This window comes from Olea europaea, chromosome 12, assembly GCF_002742605.1.
Source record: "Olea europaea var. sylvestris chromosome 12, O_europaea_v1, whole genome shotgun sequence".
In the NCBI taxonomy this organism is placed as follows: domain Eukaryota; kingdom Viridiplantae; phylum Streptophyta; class Magnoliopsida; order Lamiales; family Oleaceae; genus Olea; species Olea europaea.
In genome coordinates this window covers 966,655-982,790 of record NC_036248.1, presented here as the reverse complement: position 1 = coordinate 982,790, position 16,136 = coordinate 966,655, and the positions used below count along the sequence as shown (strand labels likewise).

General features: G+C 35.7%; 1 protein-coding gene across 1 annotated transcript; it reads left to right on the top strand.

The window, feature by feature from the left end:
- The first annotated feature begins 12,706 nt into the window (after nt 1-12,706).
- Nucleotides 12,707-15,440, top strand: LOC111405036. The gene is made up of 4 exons (XM_023033728.1): nt 12,707-12,881; nt 12,938-13,002; nt 14,999-15,124; nt 15,207-15,440. Exons 1-4 carry the CDS (start codon nt 12,707-12,709, stop codon nt 15,438-15,440), a joined length of 600 nt encoding a protein of 199 aa, XP_022889496.1.
- The last annotated feature ends 696 nt before the right edge of the window (nt 15,441-16,136 follow it).

Genomic DNA, 16,136 nt, shown 5'->3' with positions numbered 1-16,136 from the left:
AATACCAAAAAATTATTGTGCAAAAAAGATCCACATACCTAACACGACGTTGGAGTATTTATAGATGTTTAGTGCTATGTAACCGCTAAGCGGTTATTGTCCACATGTTTGGTGTAACATGTTCATAGTTCACTTACTAGGCAGTTCTCACCCACGTATTAATTTGTCAAATTCTAACCACTAAACAGTTCATGGGATTAGTGATAATCGTAAGGCTATTATCAATTAATAGGAAGTTCAAGAGGTTGGAAGTCATGATAATCAATCGATCATCGTGATAGTCAGCCTAACATATCAATAGTTGAGGTAGCATAGCTGTAGTCAGGATGGCATGGTGATAATCGGTCTATTATAGTGGCAATTAAACTAACACAATAATAGTCGAGCTAACATGTAAAACTTTAGTTAACAGGAAGGAAAGTCAAATATGTTATACTATAAATAAAAAATAAAGAAAGAAAAGAGAAAGGCAAAAAGTCAGGCGGTGGACATTTATTTATCCAAATCCAAGTAAAACTCAAATCCATTTCATACACATACAATACACAGAGAGAGAAACAAGAACGGGGAGAAAAAAAAAGAGAAAGAAAGGAGAAAAAAATTAAGAAAGTTTGCATATGTTGTTAGAAAGTAAATACTTCCTATTATTAAGTTTGAATTCCTTAATTTTGAAAGGTAAGTAAAAATTTACTTATTTTCAAGTTATGTTTAATTTCATAGTTATTAGATTGTTAAGTTAAATTCAATTTTATTGGAGAGATTAAGTATAATAAACTATGAAATTGAGTTAAATGAAAGAAAAACTAGTTTTAGTGATTAAAGAGAATTTAGAAATCGCTTAAATGTGAAGTGATTACATTTAGGTATCGCCTATTTAATTATTGAAATTACTTAAAATAGTTAATTATTGATTTAAAAATTATATCATATTTCAGGTGGCGATATAGATATTGGGGTAGCTTACCAACCGAGTTGATTTTGCGTATATAGTGCTGCGAGTGAAAAAACTTAAATAATGTCAAAGTATTTATAAATTAAGTATATTAGTAAAGCATGTGCAATTATGTGTTCGATTTTATGATTATTATACAAATCTCTTTTATTATGATACATGTGAAATTTCAAAGATGATTTATGTACATTTGTGACTTGATATGTGAGACATGTGATATTGAAATTTGTTTGGTATGTGAGAAATGTAATATTGAGATCGATCAGAAAAGTACCAATGATTATATATTTCTTCTAGTTCGGGCATTGGTCATGTTCTATACTACATTTGAGGGGTTTTAATTGGGAATGAAGGGATCTTGACCGTGTACATATAATTCACTGAAGGGCATTGATCATGTCCTAGAATTGATTATCAGAGGTCTTGAAATTGAATTTCGTCACGGAAAGGGCCAAAGACCCGTGGCGAAAATTTTTAGCCTGAGGGGCGGATTACATATTTCAATCAGAAAATACATTTTTTTATGAATTTTTTATATATTTGATATGATGAGATTATAATATGTTTATCAGTTAATGTTTATAGTTTGACTTTGAGATTATATTTTATGATGTTATTTGAATGTATCACGTTTTTGCTATAACTATATGATGTTACCTTGTAAATTATTCAATTATATGAATTCAATTTTCGTTAAATATATAAAATGGAAAAAGTATATTTATTTTCGAACTTCTCCATTCACTGAGCTATCAACTCATATATTTTTTCGAGTTTTTCTTATCAGGAAACAGTTGAGTATTTGGGCATCTTTTAGAGTTGAGCCTTTGATTTTGGAATCATAGCAATACAATAGGGTTGCTAGTATGACTCACTTCATAGAACAATTAGTTAGCATTTTATGACGCATGTTCATGTCTAGATGTAATTTGGCATCACTTGTAAATAGCTAGGGGCTCACTATGTATTTTATATCTATATGTACATTTAATGTTATTTTCTTGATAAAAGTTGAGATTTCATTTTATCTCTATTATGTTGTAGTATAGTTTTGAATTTGTGTGTAATTGATCACAGGTTGGTTAGTCCTATTTATAGGGGGATAATGTCGAAATTCTGTTAAAAAATTATTTATAAAAAGTGGCATATTGTACTTATAGTAGCCTTGATAGTAGGTCCGGCTTCTAGTTGATATCTATCATCGGCGTACGTTACGTTCCGGGTCCAGTAGCGTTACAGGGGGTAGGGCGTGTCAATTTAGTATCAGAGCATGCATTAGAGTCCATAGGTTTCATTGTATATACATACATTCTGATGTTTAGCATATCATGCATAACTGTCACTGAGTCATGCCTCGTGGTGACAAAACTCAAAGGCTCCAAAATATGTTGTTCCAGTCTCACATTGCTCTTGATAGAGATAAACTGAGAGAACTTGAGAGAGTAAATGAATCAGTTCACCAACCTCCTGAACAACGAGGATAGGGAAATGTGATTGCAAATATCCTATGGATGTTGGAAGAATTGTTGTTGTTGTTGTTGTTACTGTTGCTGTTGCTTCTGCTATGCGTAGTATTGACAAAGATTTCAGTATTGAGAGGGATACAAAATTAGGGGCCAAGTTTTTCACTGGCACATCCAATCCTGCAGTTGCTCAGGTATGGATGACCAAGATAGACAAGGTATTTGGTGTTATGGGTTGCCCTGATGATCGAAAGTTATGTCTTGCAACTTTCTTATTAGAGAAGGATGCATATGATTGTTGCAGTTAGTACAAAGCATATATCGAGACCATTTCATCATTACTTGGACAGAATTCAGACGTATTTTTTACGATGTCTGTTATCCTCAATCCTACAAAAATGTAAAGCAGGAGGAATTTTTGAAGCTAGTACAAGGGTAGATGACGGTTGCAGAATATCAAGTGAAATTTATTGAATTTTCAAAGTATGCCCAAGTTCTAGTGGGCAATGAAATTGATAAATGCAGACGATTTGAAAATGGGTGGGTTAAGGGAAGAGATCCGATCAGTAGTAATAGCTACAGGCTGGAATGAATTTGGCAAATTGGTGGAATCAGCTTTGAGAGTAGAAAAGAGCATTTCTGATAGGCTAAGTGGTAGAGAACAGACAATGCTCAGAGCAAATAGTAGTCAAATAATGACGGGTGCTTCTCACTATAGACCACCTCAGAGGGACAGAATAGGATTTCGACTTGGTGTGTCCAATTCAGGTCAATTCAAGTATCGATCATGGAAAAGTCAGGGTCCTAGATTCAGTCACAGTATTGTGCAGCAGCCATCAGCTAGCCGTACTTAGACTCAGGGTTCTTCCCAGAGATTATTTACTCTGAGACATGGCGAGAGTTCTACTAGTACTATACTTCCTTATTGTCAATTATGTAGAAGACCTCATCTTTGCACGTGTTTAAAGTTCAAAGAGAATGAAGTTTGTTTTCATTATGGCCAAGGCAGATGCATTAGAAGAAATTGTCCAGTTCTATCACAAGAGAGTGCATGGTATAGAGGATGCCTTCTTAGCAAAATATTGATAGTACCAGATAGAGTTACACTCCGAGAGATGCTTTAGCTAACAAAACAAGTGCAAATAGCGTAGCCCAATCCAATATTGCAAGTGGTAGTGGTACGAAATCAAAAGGTCAACAAGGACGGTCGAAGACCCAAGGAAAGATTTTTGCTATGACTCAGCAGGAGGCACAGGAGTCACCAGATGTTATCATAGGTATGTTGTCTATTTTTTATAGAGATGCTTGTATTTTGATTGATCCTGGATCTACACATTTTTTTATTTCATTTGCATTTGCTTTATATGGGAATCAAAAACCAGAACCTTTAGGCAGTGATGTGAACCCGCGTAGTCAATCGCTACTAAACCCACAATCAAGATTGAGATCATCCTCAAGAAAGCCAAAACAAGATTTTGGATTAAATTCAATGAAATTGGAACTAGGCAATCCGAATTGCCGATGATATGCGAACCTCTTGATTACGCAAAATTATGTGAATCTCACCCGATTGATTTGAACGCCACAAAATTTAAATCTTGATAAGTTCGTAGATTGTTCAATTCAAGAACGCGAGAAGAAAGCAATAAAAACCTCTCAATTGATAATAATGTCAAAAGTTGCAAAACAATGAAATATGGAAAGTATTTATACTAGACCTAAAAACCTAGACAAAAAAACGTGCACAATCTTTTAAATATGGTAGGAAATTGAACAAGTATAGAATTCTATCAAATATGAAAAATCTCGCGAAAAGGTAAAAACGCGTCCAACTTTACGATCCAGTCCCATTTCGATCGCATGTAACATGTTGATCCAATTCACCTTAACTTTCGACCCAGACCCGAACATGAAACTTGTCCCATTTTGAGTCCCGAACATGGTTTCATCAATGGTCACGTTGACAAGCAATCCCATCACCTCTTTCGTTTGCTTTGCCCTTGATCGAGTCATTCGTCCACAGTCGACTATCAATGGATCTTTCCCGAGCTTGACATTGGACTTGACTTCGATGGTTGCGTGTCCTCACATCATCTCCTCCCTCTTTGAAAGGATTCGTCCTCAAATATGAACCTGCATCAAAGTAGAGAGACCAGACACTTTAAAAGTTACTAAAACGTTATACTCACCTGGAAGATCCAATTTGTATACGTTGTCATTCACCTTTTCAAGGACTTGAAACAGTCTATCTCCTCGTGGCTGCAACTTTGATTTTCGCTACTCTGGGAATCGCTATTTCCTAAAATGTTCCCAAATCCAATCTTTTGGTTTGAAGGTAACATTTTTCCTGCCCTTATTTGCTTGCGCTGTATAATACTTGCTCTTCTTTTCAATTTGCTCTCGTACCTTTTCATGGAGTGACTTCACCAACTTGGCCTTTCTTTTCCCATCCAAGCTACCTCATTTATTCACAGGTAAAGATATTAAATCCATAGGTGTTATTGGATTAAAACCATAAACAATCTCAAATTGTGAAAATGACGTAGTAGAATGTGTGGCCCTATTATATGCAAACTCTATGAAAGGTAAACATTCTTCTCGATTTTTCAAGTTCTTATTAACAATTGTACATAATAGTTGTGTCATGGTCCTATTCACCACTTCGATTTTGGCCATTGATTTGTAGGTGACAAGTTGTAGAAAATAACAATTTCGTGCCTAACTTATTCTACAAGACCCTCCAGAAGTGACTAAAAAATTTGACATCCTTATCCGACACAATACTCTTAGATACTCCATGCAAACGCACAATTTCTTTAAAAAATAAGTTTGTAATATTAGTGGCATCATCGATTTTGTGACATGAAATAAAATGTGCCATTTTGCTAAACCTATCTACCACTACAAAAATTGAATCCCGTCCCCTTTTACTCCTAGGCAAACTCAACACAAAATTCATTGAGATGTCTACCCAATGTTCACTAGGTACTGACAAATGTGTGTAAAGTCCATAAGGTAAGACCCGAGATTTAGCCTTTTTACAAGTTATGCATCGACTATAAATCGGCTTTACATCAACTCTCATTTTAGGCCAATAAAAATGTTCACTTAATATCTTCAAAGTCTTTGCTACCCCAAAATGACCCATTAGTCCACCACTATGTGCTTCTCTAACCAACAACTCACGCATAGAGTAATTAGGAACACATAATTTATTTTCCTGAAACAGGTACCCTTCATGTTTAAAGAACTTGTCTACAACCCCCTTATGACATGCATTGTAAATGTTGGAAAAATCAAGATCATTTTCATACATGTCCTTAATATACTCAAAACCAAGCAATTTTGTACTCAATGAAGTTAGAAGCACACACCATTGCGACAATGCATTTGCTGTCACATTTTCCTTACCTTGTTTGTACCAGATGACATATGGAAAAGTTTCTATGAATTTTATCCAGCGTGTTTGTCGTTTGTTCAACTTACCTTGACCTTACAAATGTTTCAATGACTCATGATTAAATGAATTACAAATTTCTTTGGTCATAGGTAGTGTTGTCATGTCTCCAAAACTCGAACAAGTGAATAGAGCTCCTTATCATACGTAGAATAGTTGAGAGTTGCACCACTTAGCTTTTCACTAAAGTAGGCTATCAATCTCTTATCCTGCATTAAGATTACTCAAATACCTATTCCTGATGTATCACACTCAATCTCGAAAATTTTGTCAAAGTTGGGAAGTGCTAAAATTGGTGCTTTACACAAACAATCTTTGATAGTGTTGAATGCATGTTCTTGTTCTACCCCTCATTGGAATCCCACATTCTTTTTAACAATCTCGGTTAGTGGTGTGACAATTGTGCTAAAGTCTTTTACAAAACGCCTATAAAAGCTAACCAATCCATGAAAACTCCTAACATCAGTTATGTTTTTAGGTGTTAGCCAATCTTTGATAACTTTTATTTTCTTTTCATCTACCTCTACATCATCAGCACTAACCACAAAGTCTAGAAAAATAACCATATCCACGCAAAATGTGCACGTTTTAAAATTGGCATAAAATTGTTCTTTCCTCAAAACCACAAGCACACGTCTCAAATGTTCTACATGCTCGTTAAGGTCCTTACTATAGATCAAATTATCATCAAAATAGACCACTACAAATTTTTCAATGAAAGCAAGCAAAACATGGTTCATTAAGCTCATGAAAGTGCTCAGTGCATTCGTAAACCCAAAAGGTGTGACTAACCATTCATACAACCCGTATTTAGTCTTAAAAGCCATTTTCCATTCATCACCCTCCCGCATGCGAATTTGATGATATCCACTTTTAAAGTCAATTTTACTAAATATGCATACATCATATAGCTCATTTAACATATCATCTAGCCTAGAAATTTGATGAAGACACTTTACCGTGATATTGTTGATGGCTCTACAATCCACACACATCCTCCAAGTTTCATCTTTCTTTGGCACTAACAGTACAGGTACGGCACATGGGCTCATGCTTTCCCTTTACATAACCCTTACTCATTTATTCCTCCACTTGCCTCTAAATCTCCTTTGTCTTCTCCAGATTACTTCGATAAGTCGGTCGGTTCAGAATGATAGCTCCAGGTATGAAATCAATTTGGTGCTCGATTCCTTTAATGGGTGGTAACCACTAGGCATGTCCTCTAGAAATACATCTTCAAATTTTTACAACAAAGAAATAGCCAAATTAGGGAAGGGTGTGTTAGGCTCCTAAAAGTTTAGGAGTGACTCCTTGTAGAACAACAATATCATTTGTTGCCTTTCTATCATTGCCTTTTTCAAGTACTCCCTCTCGCAGAGAAATTTTATTTCGACTTTTCTCTCATCTCGAAAGACTCTCTTTCTTTTCTCTCATGTGGCCCCACTCTCTTTTCCTCTCCATTGGCCACCTCACTATTTTCTCTCTTTTTCTATAACTCTCTAACTCTTGTTTCTTCTTCATTTTTTAGTTGAATTTGGTCCTCATATACTTGTGCCAGTGTTAATGGCGCAAGAGTGATAGACCTCCCACCTTTCACAAAACTATACTTATTCTTATACCCATCATGCATTGCCTTCCTATCGTATTGCCATGGTCTCCCTAACAAGATATACCCAGCATATATAGGTACAACGTCACACATCACTTCATCTTGATACTTACCAATGGAAAACTTAATTAACACCCTTTTTATCACCTTGATTTTCCCACATTCAATTAACCATTGTAAACTATAGGGCTAATGATGTTTTAATAATGTTAAACTCAAAAATTTCCACCATATTAGTGCTAGTCTCGTTAGTACAACTTCCACCATCAATTATTACACTATATACCTTGCCATTGACATGACACCGCGTGTGGAATATGTTTTCTCACTATGACTCCAAGTCATCCGTCTTGATTTGAGCACTGAGAGCTCCCCTCGCGACCAACAGCTTACCACCAACCGCATACTCTGTGGTGTCTTCTTCATTAGCATCTTCCAAGTCCGACATGTTTGCACAATCACTTTCACTTTCAGTTTTCACTTCTCTGCTGTCCAGTAGAATTGTTGTTTTCTTGTTTGGGTATTGAGAAGCGATGTGCCCTGTTCCCAAGCAAAGAAAACATTTGATGTCCCTGTTTCTTGATAGCAGGGATTCTCCTTTCGGAATAACCCTGCTAGCACCTTCTTCCTTGCCTCTCGGTACTTCAAATCTTCCTCTTGCAATAGCCCCATCTCCTCTATTATTTTCCCACTTCGATTTCTAAGAAGGACTAGAACCCGAAGATCCAGGTTGGTACTTTGCTGTCCCTTTCCGTCTCAACTACCTCTATACCTTCATGGCTACATGTAACATGTCTTCAATTTTCACATAGTATTGTAACTCCACTACATTTGCAATGTCCTTTTTCAATCCACTCAAAAACTGAGTCATGGTGGTTTCCCTATCCTCCTCCACATTTGCCCTAATTATTAGCATTTCCATCTCCTTATGATAATCTTCCACACTCTTGGAGCCTTGATATAAATTTTGCAGTTTTTGATAAAGCTCCTGGTAATAGTGATTAGGTACAAATTTCTTCCGCATTATAGCTTTCGATTCCTCCAATGTATTGATAGGTCGTTCCCCATCCCTCCACCTCGTAGTCACCACTGATCCCACCAAGTAATAACATAATCTATGAACTCAAGGACTGTAATTTTCACCTTTTTCTCCTCGAGTAATTGTGACAATCAAAGATAAATTCAATCTTCTTCTCCCACTCCAAATATGCCTTCGAATCACTCTTTTCTTTGAATGAAGGAATGGTCATTTTAATGTTACCCAAATTTCCATCCACATCATCTTCACCAAGATTCCTATCCCTCCTATCTTGCCTAACTCCTCTATTTCTAAACCTTTCAATCTCCGCATCCACAATCACACCTTCATCTATCCACTATCAACCTCAAAATCACTATATTCCTCCATCCTACGTTCTTGCCTACCTTGCCTCCATACATTAGCAAGAATTGGATTTAGCCTTTCCAATTGTGCATCCTGCCTATCCAATCGATCCCTCACGTCTCCAAATATCCTTTCAATCCTCCACACCGAGTCCTCTAGCATAGTAATTCGGTCATCAATTCTACCTGGATTTGATCCTTCCTTGTCCAACATCATAAATCTAATTTATTTTTCTGCCTCACAAATTTCGTTTGAAATTAACTCAATATGGCTGTTTCCCTCGATTGTTCTCACCACTCTGCCTTTTACCACTCGTTGCTCTCATCAAGTGCTTTAAGGAACAATTTGGAACTCAACCAATAATCAAATCACGTAGAATCCAAACAGAATGTGAGTGAGATTTTGAGACCCGATAAAATTTGGATTTTTGGACACTTCAAAGAAATAAATTTAAAAAATAAAAAAAATTGGACTCGAAAGTAGCTGACAAAATTTTTTCGAGATCTAAATACTTTTTCTAAATTCGATTTTTTTATTGTATGGATGAACAGTACCGTACGATAAACAACAATTTTTTTAAGATCCGAAATACAATGATGATACCGACAAAGAAAACGAAAGTTGATTTAGGTGTTAGATTAGCCCAAAAACAACTTTTGAGGTTTTGATAGAAAAATTATGGATCTAAGACTCTAAATTAAATATGGGACACAAGAACACGAAGAAACTAACATCATGAAATAAAGATTCAAACAAGAATTAAAAAAAAAAAAGATATAACCTTGAATTGGAGCCTAGGCTCTGATACCAATTGATGTGAACCTATGTAGTCAATCGCTACCAAACCCACAATCAAGATTGAGATCGTCCCCAAGAAAGCCAAAACAAGGTTTTGGATTAAAGCAACCCGAATCGTCAACGATGTGCGGACCTTTTGATTACACAAAATTATGTGAATCTCACCCGGTTGATTTGAACGTCACAAGATTTGTATCTTGATAAGTTCGTAGATTGTTCAATTGAAAAACACAAGAAGGAAGCAATAAAAGCCTCTTAATTGATAATAATGTCAAAAATTGCAAAACAACGAATTATAAAAAGTATTTATACTAGACATAAAAACCTAGACAAAAAAGTGCACAATCTTTTAAATATAGTAAGAAATTGAATAAGTATAGAATTCTATCAAATATGAAAAATCTCGAGAAAAGGCAAAAATGCGTCGAACTTTATGATCCAGTCCCATCTTCGGCAGCGTGTAACGTGTTGATCGAATTCACCTCGACTTTCGACCCGAATATGAAACTTGTCCCATTTTGAGTCTTGAACATGGTTTCATCAATAGTCACTTTGATGAGCAATCCCATCACCTCTTTTACTCACTTTGCCTCGATCGTATCATAGGTCCACCATCGACTATTAATGGATCTTTCCCCGGGCTTGACGTTGGACTTAACTTTGACACTTATGTGTCGTGGATCACATCAGGTAGTTGTTTGGTGGTGAATTACTAGTCGGAGAATCACTGTTAGCAAACAGTATATATCTAGATTGTGGGATTAAGGTAAAGGGACGTGAGTTGACGGCAAATTTGATACCTCTTGACATACATGATTTTGATGTTATTTTATGTATGGATTTTCTGGCTTCAAATCGAGGTTCGGTTGATTGATTTTGAAAGGAAGTTGTGTTTAGACAGTTAGGACAGCCTGAAATTATATTCAATGGACAATGCAGAATTTTACCATCTTGTACAATTTTTGCTATTGATGCTAGAAGATTACTCAACAAGGGTTGCGCTGCATATTTGGCTCATGTGCTTGATATGGATGCTAGCAAACTAAAACTGGAAGATATCCCAATGCTTAAAGACTTTCATGATGTATTTCTAGAAGAACTACCAAGTTTACCATCATACAGGGATATCGAGTGCACTATAGATCTAATTCTAAGAACTGCACCTATTTCACGGACACTATATGGAATGGCTCCAATAGAATTGAAAGAGTTAAAGGTTCAGTTGTAAACGTTAGTAGGTAAGGGCTTCATCAGACTTAGTATATCTCCTTGGAGAGCACCAGTTTTATTCGTAAAGAAAAAAGATGGCACCATGCGACTATGCATAGATTGCAGACAGTTGAACAAAGTGACAATTCGTAATAAATATCCCTTGCCACGTATTAATGATCTTTTTGACCAACTTTGCGGTGCTGCAGTATTTTCAAAGATTGATTTGCGTTTTGGGTATCATCAACTTAAAATCAGGGACAGTGATGTACCGAAAACTACTTTCAGGACAAGTATGGTTATTATGAGTTTCTTGTGATGCCATTTGAGTTGACCAACGCACCAGCAGCATTTATGGATATGATGAATAGAGTGTTTCGCTCTTATTTAGACAGATTTGTGATTGTATTCATTGATGATATTTTAGTGTACTCTCGAGATCATGATGAGCACACATAGCATCTCAAAACCATCTTGCAGACTCTATGTGATAAGCAGTTGTATGCTAAATTCAGTAAATGTGAATTGTGGCTTGATAGAGTTGTATTCTTGGGACATGTCATATCAATAGAGAAAATTTATGTTGACCTGTTGTTTTGTAGAGGGATTTTCTAAGATTGCTCTTTTAACTAGAAAGAATGCTAAATTTGTTTGGAATGAAGATTGTGAAAAAAGTTTTCTTGAATTGAAGAATCGATTAATGTCAGCTCCAGTTCTTACCTTTCCATCTCCCGATGAAGAGTTTGTGATATACGGTGATGCTTTACTTCAGGGTCTTGGTTGTGTTTTGATACAGAATGGGAAAGTTATAACGTATGCTTCCAGACAGTTTAAGAAACATAAATTGAGTTATCCTACACATAACTTAGAGCTAGCTGTAGTTGTCCTAGCCTTGAAGATATTACTTATATGATGAGAGATGTCAAATATATACAGATCATAAAAGCTTAAAGTATATTTTCGATTAGAAAGAGTTGAACCTGAGGCAATGAAGATGGTTAGGGTTGATAAAATATTACGACTGTAAGATTGATTATCATCTAGGGAAAGTTAATGTAGTTGCTGATGCTCTCAGTTAGAAGATATTGAGTCCTATGACCCAGAGTAATGCAGTATGTTCTTCTTTGTTTGGTGAGCTCATAGCTTCACATGCCTAATTGTTAGTTACTAATGTAGGAGCATTGTTTGTCAACTTCCAATTGAGGCCTACTTTGATTGACACAGTTAGAAAAGCTCAAACTTAAGATCCAGTGTCGAGCAAATTGAAAGAAGAAGTTAGTAAAGGAAAGCATACGGATTATACCATTCGAGATGATGGAGATTTTGTTAGGGGAAGTAGATTATGTGTTCCAGGTGATTTGAAACTAAAGAGAGAAATTCTAGAAGGGGCATATAGTTCAGTTTATGCAATGCATCTAGATAGTACTAAAATGTATCGTATACTCAAAGAACAATTTTGGTGGCATGGAATGAAGAGAGAAATAGCTGAGTTTGTATCCAGATGCCTCATTTGCCAGCAAGTGAAACCAAATCGTCAGAAAATAGCAGGATTGTTACAATCGTTGCCTATTCTGGAGTGGAAATAGGAGAACATTACTATGAATTTCTTATTTGGACTTCTACGAACTCAGAGTGCACATGACGGTATATGGATCGCTATAGACAGATTGATGAAGACTGCCAAATTTTTGCCTATTAAAGTCACTTACTCGTTAGATAAATTGACAAAAATATATATTGATGAGATAATCATTTTGTGTGGGCACCAGTATCTATTGTTTCAGATAGAGATTCTAGTTTCAGTTCTAAATTTTGGCCCAGTTTGTAGAAAGCTATGGGTACTAAACTTCATTTCAGTACAACTTTTCATCTACAAATAGATGGTCATTCAGAAAGAACTATTCAGACCTTGGAAGACATGTTACGAGCTTGCGTACTACAATTTAAGGGAAATTGGGATACTCATCTTCCTTTGATGGAGTTTGCTTATAATAACAGTTATCATTCGAGTATAGAAACGACTCCTTTTGAAGCACTATCTGGTTGAAATCCAGAACTGCAATAGGTTGGGATGAAGTGAGCGAAAGAAAGTTATTGGATCCTGAATTTGTTCAGATTACTGCTAAAAAAGTAAGAATAATTAAAGAAAAGTTTATGACAGCCCAAGATAGACATAAGAATTATGCTAATAGACGCTGAAAAAACCCTAAATTTGATGTTGGGATAGAATTTTCCTGCGATTTTTGCCATAGAAAGGTGTTATCAGATTTGCTAAATAGGGTAAATTGAGTCTTAGGTATATTGGCCCATATGAGATTGTTGAACTCATCGATCTAGTTGCTTATCGATTGGCTTTGCCAACGAAATTGTCCATAATTCACGATGTATTCCATGTTTCCATGCTTCGTAAGTATATTCCAAATCATCTCATGTGTTGGAATCACAACCAGTAGAGCTGAAAGAAAATCTTGCATATTAAGAAGAATCAGTTCAAATATTGGATGGGAAGGAACATGTCTTGTGTAGTAAAACTATTTCTTTGGTTAAAATCTTGTGGAGAAATCATGCTGTAGAAGAAGCGACATGGGAAAGTGAAGAACATATGCGTTCTCAGTATCCACAACTTTTTCGTACTTAATCAATTGAATTTCGAGGACGAAATTCTTTTAAGTGAGTGAGTTTTGTTATACTTTAATTAATAGGAAGAAAAAGTCAAATATGTTATACTATAAATAAAAATAAAAAAGAGAGAGAAAGGCAAAAAGTCAGGCGGTGAATATTTATTTATCCAAATCCAAGTTAAACTCAAACCCATTTCATACCCATACAATACACATAGAGAGAGATGAGAACAGGGAGAAAGAAAGGAGAAAAAAATAGGAAGAAGAAGAAAAGTTAGGAAAGTTTGCCTATGTTGTTAGAAAGTAAATGCTTCCTATTATTAAGCTTGAATTCCTCAATTTTGAAAGGTAAGTAAAAAGTTACTTATTGTCAAGTTATGTCTAATTTTATAGGTGTTAGATTTTAGATTAAATTCAATTTTATTGAAGAGGCTAAGTATAATAAGCTATGAAATTGAGATAAATGAAAGAAAAACTAGATTTAGTGATTAAAAAGACTTTAGAAATCGTTTAAACGTGAAATGATTAAGTTTGGGTAACACCTATTTAATTATTGAAATTAGTTAAAATAATTAATTAATAATTTAAAAATTATATCATATTTCATCGTGTCATGAGAGAGAAGAAACGAAGGAGAGTTAGGTTGAACGGCTTAGGGTTTCTTTTCATTTGTTTTATGCATAAATGCCAATACGACATCGTTTTGAGCAAAAATCGGGGTCTTATATTTTTTTTTTTGCTTCAATTTTGAAAGAAACTTGATTAAAAACTGTACAAGAGAGAGCATGGGTGAAAATTAATAATGCTACTAGTACAAAGATGGATGACAAAATAGGTTGACAAAGACACGTGTACGATATGGATGGAAGGAAATTGGACGGTGCTGATTAAAAAGTCAGCAAGCAATGCAAAAACGTGCCAAAACCCATTTTACTGTTACAATACCTCTGAAATCCCCTATATTGTTTCTGAAAGTAAAAGAGGGACGAAGTTGAAGACATCTTAAAGGATTTTGAAGTTAATTCATCCCATAATGTCAAAAATCCGACATTTTCTAATGGGTGTAGAAAAAAATTTCCATTGGCTATAGCGAAAACTCCAATCATTTTCCCCAACTAGTGTAGCAAGAATCCAACATTTGAGGAGGAGCACACTCAGTTGTTATTTTCCAGTGGCTGTAGTGAAAATTCCATTCATTGTCCCCACCTAGTGTAGCAAAAATCTAACATTTGAGAATGAGTTGTTGTAGCAAAAATCGAAGGATGGCTAGGTAGCGGGAGACCAAGCATCCCGTCGTGTCCTCATCTCCGACGACTTGTTCTCATCTCCAACCCTACTTGGTTGCTATGGAAGAAGGTATGGGCAATTTCTTGTTGTAGCTTGGAATTTATTGATTAAGATTGAGCTGAAATTTGTGGGTTCCAGTGGCTGAAATGAGAAATGAGAATTTGTGGGTTTAGATTTTTTTTATTGGCTGCTATTGATGGATATTCATACGATTTTAGATCGATTTGTCCATGTATTGGGTTTTTACATATGGTTGGCATTCTTGGGCTAGTAAGGACGAAGATCAATTTGAAACCATCATTTTTTGTGATAAAGTTGAGAGGCTAATTCTAATGGATCAAGCAGTTCACCTACACTATGTTGTTAATGTTAATATTATTAAAGTTTTTGGTCTTCAGATTTAGTAATTGTATGTATGTCTCTCAGGTTTGCAGAATATGGAAGATGTTCAGGTTTGTGGAATCCAAAACTGAAAATGTGGGTGACAATGAAAATGTTGTGGATAAGGAAACTATAGGAAGAGATGATATTACTGTGCCTGCGGTTGGTATGCAATTCAAGGATGAAAAAAGAGTGTATGATTTTTATGCAAGATATGCTTATGCCGTTGATTTTCCAATTAGGAAGAGGAGTTCAATGAAGGATGACGATGGGTTTTGAGACACGTCACACTGACATGTAGTCGGCAAGGACGAAGAACCAAAAATGCAAGCACTTCAATGAAGCCACAACCAACAATTCAAACATGTTGTAAAGCTAGAATCTCTGCATCTTTCGATATCCATGGTTACTGGAAAATTAACACAGTGCACCTTGATCACAACCATAAGACAAGTCCTGTGAAGTCCAGGTTGTATCGATGCAATTGAGAATTAAGTGCATATGTGAAGCGAAAGCTCGAAGTGAACGATATGGCTGGAATACCATTGCACAAAAGTTTTAACTCTACAGTTGTCGAAACAGGGAGTTATGAGAATATGACTTTTATGGAAAAGGATTGTCGGAATTACATCGAGCAAGTGAGATGATTAAGACTTGGCGAGGGGGATGCAGCAGCAATACAATCTTACTTTTGTAAAATGCAAGCACGATGCTCGGGATTTTACTTCAATATTGACTTAGATTACGAGTCTCGTCTGAAGAATGTTTTTTAGGCAGACAATCGATGTAGACAAGCATACAAAGAGTTTGGGAATGTCGTCACATTTGATACTACCTATGTAACTAATAAGTATGACATGTTGTTCGCCCCCTTTGTTGGTGTAAATCATCATGGGTAATCAATGTTGTTGGGTTGTCGTTTGGTATCGAATGAGGACACGGATACATTTGCATAGTTATTTTGGACATGGCTCC

What these genes read in the sequence shown, in the direction of transcription:
- LOC111405036 (XM_023033728.1), top strand. Translation starts at nt 12,707, where the DNA reads ATGGGTACTAAACTTCATTTCAGTACAACTTTTCATCTACAAATAGAT. An exon ending in TAATAACAGTTATCATTCGA is followed by an intron (nt 12,882 to 12,937) that starts GTATAGAAACGA and finishes GAACTGCAATAG; the next exon opens with GTTGGGATGAAGTGAGCGAA. An exon ending in TTCAGATTACTGCTAAAAAA is followed by an intron (nt 13,003 to 14,998) that starts GTAAGAATAATT and finishes ATACGATTTTAG; the next exon opens with ATCGATTTGTCCATGTATTG.